The 4291-nt window shown below is 34.7% G+C and overlaps 1 protein-coding gene across 5 annotated transcripts in view; it reads left to right on the top strand.

Moving 5' to 3' along the window:
- The first annotated feature begins 83 nt into the window (after positions 1–83).
- The window catches only part of crn (pre-mRNA splicing factor crn), a 23754-nt gene continuing 19546 nt past the window's right edge, over positions 84–4291 (top strand). For 4 of the 5 annotated variants that reach the window (XM_087347151.1, XM_087347150.1, XM_087347152.1 and 1 more), the window contains exons 1-7: positions 84–285; positions 914–1003; positions 1104–1258; positions 1405–1607; positions 1699–1867; positions 2281–2413; positions 3594–3755. In XM_087347151.1, coding sequence (XP_087203277.1) covers positions 247–285; positions 914–1003; positions 1104–1258; positions 1405–1607; positions 1699–1867; positions 2281–2413; positions 3594–3755 — 951 coding nt within the window. In that variant the 5' untranslated portion in view covers positions 84–246. The remainder of the gene's footprint in view (positions 286–913; positions 1004–1103; positions 1259–1404; positions 1608–1698; positions 1868–2280; positions 2414–3593; positions 3756–4291) is intronic. The other variant, XM_087347153.1, reaches the window with a different exon arrangement.

The raw sequence follows: 4291 nt of genomic DNA, 5'->3' as shown, positions 1-4291 counted from the left end.
GCAAGATTCATTCCTTAACGCAGGTAAAAGTGCAAAGCGCTATGTGGACTGAAAATACTTATCATCTCTGTTGTAAGTTTGTACATTGCTTTTATCTGTGATTTGTGTATGTACCTCATGCAATATTATTTATGGTTAGTGTATTAGGCAATGTGAAGGAGGTAAAATAAATTGTAAACTACCAGAAAATATCGTAATTATTAAGTGAAATTTAGTATACATTGTGATCTTTTAACTTTGTACAGAATGGAGACGAAACCACAGAAAATGCCCAAAGTGGCAAAGGTACGTAATTGTTGTTTTCTCGATTCTTGTAGTAGCAAATGTAATAAGTAACTTTTCGAGATAATTATTAACTAGTTTTATCGTTACTGTCTTCGTGTTTAAGGCCTGCCGTTTAAATAAACAAATTAGGTATGGTTTATGTTTAACCATCAGAGGTGATTTAACCTCAATCTCTTGAAGGGCAGTTAGATGAACAGCTGGCCTGAGACCAGTAGCCACCCTTGGAGAATATTTTGTTAGTCTGCGGTTCCAAATTTTATACTCGATATCACAGACATTTTCATATCCATTTGACAATTTCACCAGCTGCCTCAGAACCTTAAATCCTCAACAGTAGGCTAGTCATTGCAGGTTGTAAGTTATACAACAAACAAACTCCCTACTCTCATCAGATGGATAAGTGATGATCATCAGTTTAAAAAGAAGCTGAAGGAGCTCCTCCTAGAAGGGTGTAATTACTCTGTTGAAAAGCATATGAATGAAGATTACTGTCTTCAGACTCACCGCTATGAAAACCTCAAATCCTATATATGAATGATAACTTTCCTTATACAGACAAAGAGATTTCTTCTTGTTTCTGTAGATGCCAGATTTATTTTGCAGGTACTAATTTTAAATTCTGTTTTAGGTAAAAAATAAAGCTCCAGCAGAAATCCAGATCACTGCTGAACAGCTTTTAAGAGAAGCCAAGGAACGGGACCTTGAAATCTTACCACCTGTAAGTATTCCTTAAGAGGTGTCTTTATATCTTCAACAAGGCTCATACATATTTAATGCTAGTATACTGTATTATGCTCTCACATTACTTCTGATTTCAGCCTCCTAAGCAGAAAATCTCTGATCCAGATGAACTTGCTGATTACCAACATCGGAAGAGAAGAGCTTTTGAGGACAGCCTTAGAAAAAATCGCACAGTTATTAGCAACTGGATTAAGTATGCACAGTGGGAGGAAAGTCAAAAAGAAGTCCCAAGGTATAGAGAAATTTAATTATGCATCTGATCTAGTAAATTTAATTTTTTCTGAATTACTAAATTCGTGGACTGTGTAGCTACAGATCTTTTGGAATATATATATAACACTTTATGATCTTTTGTATAAATGTGTTTGGTGTTCATAGGGCTCGATCCATTTATGAGAGAGCATTGGATGTTGATCATCGAAACATCACACTATGGCTCAGATATACAGAGATGGAGATGCGGAACAGGCAGGTGAACCATGCCCGAAATCTGTGGGATCGGGCTGTAACAATTCTTCCACGTGCCAATCAGTTCTGGTACAAATATACATACATGGAGGAAATGCTGGGCAATATTGCTGGTTAGTTAAGTTATGTGCCATTAAGGTATAAATGAAATGTAAAATAATTTTCTATGATTTTACATTTAATGTGAGATGAATATGTTTTCAGGTGCACGTCAGGTGTTTGATCGATGGATGGACTGGGAACCTGATGAACAGGCATGGCTCACATATATAAAATTTGAGTTACGTTACAAAGAAATTGATAGAACAAGAGGAATTTATGAGAAGTTTGTGTATGTACATCCAGGAGTTCGAAATTGGATCAAATTTGCAAGGTATTATTTTAATTGTTTAAACTACATATTTTATTTGTTGCTCATATTATTGCTTCATAAATAGAGTGTAACCTCTGGATTTATAATCCCATAACTAACTCCATGAAGCAAAGTCATTCTTGAGAAGTCAATAGTATGCTCAGCTAATTGTGAAGTTCCACACCTTTTATGGAAACTAAGGTCCATTGTGTTTAAAAGACTCTGTCATTAGTTCCTGTCCTGAGCCATATGAATTCAGTCCACAGAGTCCAGCCCTATGACATCCTTTCAGAAGTGCCAAGACAGTAGTTTAATTCTGGTTCTTGTGCTCTTTTGTACTGAATTTAATGATTTCATGTACAATATTGTAGTGAGTCCTCCAGGCATTGTATTTTTCTGTACAAATGTGGAACATACTGCCATACATGTTACAGGTTTGAAGAACAACATGGATTTATCTCAGGTGCACGGCGTGTATTTGAAAGAGCAGTTGAATTCTTTGGAGAGGAGTCAATGGATGAGAAATTATTTATAGCATTTGCAAAGTTTGAAGAGGGGCAAAGAGAGGTACATATTGCATAGTGTCATAAGGATTCTTTACTTTGGTATATTTTTAACAAACTCAGCCAGAGCCCTATGTAAACAATGTCAGTTGCCAATTTACAGTATTTTCTTATGCATACAGTTTACTGTTAATATATTAAACTTATTATCTGTTCACTCTCTAGCATCCTTCTTGCATTCAGAAGAAAATTGAGACTCTTGCATTTTGCAAGTCTCTCTTTCTCTCCCCCTCATGCGTGTGCATGCACACGCATGTGCAGAGATTGTTAACCCTTAATCCACCTTATAAAATAGGACTGTAGGTTTAAAATTGAAAATAAGGTGAAGTTGAAAAATATTTTCAAATAGAAAGATTGAAATTGGGCAAGGTACTTGAAAATTACGAACATTACAGTTAGCACAGTTATACACAAAGTAATATAAACATTTATCAGAAAGAACTTACAACATCTACTATCCTTTAACCTTTAGTGTCTTTGTGTCATGTCGTACAAGCAGTCCAGGTTTACTTTCAACACAGCAGCATACTGCAAACAGCCTTGTAATACGGGGGTTAAATCATCTTTCTGTGCAATAAATGTAAAATTCTTCCATGTATGTAGAGAGGCATGCAGAAATTAAGTATGGTTGATTATGTAACTTAATAACCTATGTTTGTGCATCATTTCTGTTCATCAAAGTCATAATCAGGCATAATTATAAAATTCTGTACCATCTCCATACAAAACTTAACATGTTTAGCAATAAATATTCATAATTTATTGATGTCAAATTGGGCATTTTGTAAGGTAACTGTATTGTTACTCTATGTTAAATGCAAAAATGATTATAACAAAAGCATATTTTTAAAAAATCTATCAAGGATAGTGTAGGGATTTGAAGTACTTTAGAAGTGTTTGCTGGCTGGTAGACTTTGAAAAGTTTGATAAAAACTATTATTTCTGTACATATTATTTTACTGTTTATAATGTTCAAAATACTTATTCCTATCAAAACTTTGATCTATTTTATGCATAATATGTTCAGTAAGAGTTCAACTTCATAATTGATTGGTTGTCCAGTTAGGGTGATTTTAACATTATGTATAAACAGGGTTGTAAGAGAAGAGTTAATGAGGTCTCATCTTTCTTTTCCATAGTATTACTCAGTGTGTTCTACAATCAGATATACCTCTTCCTTCTAGCATGATCGAGCCAGGGTAATCTACAAGTATGCGTTAGATCACATCCCCAAAGATCAAACACAGGAATTGTACAAAGCGTACATAATACATGAAAAAAAATATGGTGACCGAACAGGAATAGAAGATGTTATAGTTAGCAAGAGGAAATTTCAGTATGAAGAGGTAAGAAAGTAGACACCTTTCTTGTACATGGTATTTTAGTCCCTGAGCACCACTGGATGTACTTCTGTGTTATCTCATGTTCAGTACAATAGTATTGCTGCTTTCTTGAGATGTACTTGACACAGTTAGTTTTTAACCCGTCGACGTGGTAGTTTAAATACCCCGCATATACTGCTGTCGTGCTGTTCCTGCGGTAGTATTTTTTAAATGCGCGTTTAAATTTTGCTGTAAAATACTCTTTTTTCCATAACTTTTGAACTATATGAGATATAATTATGAATTTTTCACTGAAATCCTCTTAAAAGATGGTTTTATAATCTTACCTTATAAGATGAGATGTGTGAGCAGTGGAAGCAAGTCGATTAGAAGTTTAGTTTCAGAAAAAAACGGAGTGTACAACAGCCGGTTCTTTGAATAGTAAGATCTAAGTGTAGGCTTTTGCACAATGCCCATCAACATAAATAGAGCCAAAAGAACGTAAATTTCGTCCACTGTAATATCTTGCCTCTTCCTAATCCTAGAGCGAAATGTGAGAG

The sequence above is a fragment of the Zootermopsis nevadensis genome, unplaced genomic scaffold, assembly GCF_977971745.1.
Source record: "Zootermopsis nevadensis isolate Lab colony 2312 unplaced genomic scaffold, Znev_1.0 Znev_ptg000011l, whole genome shotgun sequence".
NCBI lineage: Eukaryota > Metazoa > Arthropoda > Insecta > Blattodea > Termopsidae > Zootermopsis > Zootermopsis nevadensis.
The sequence above is the reverse complement of the archived record's forward strand: the minus strand, read 5'-3'. Positions and strand labels throughout refer to the sequence as shown.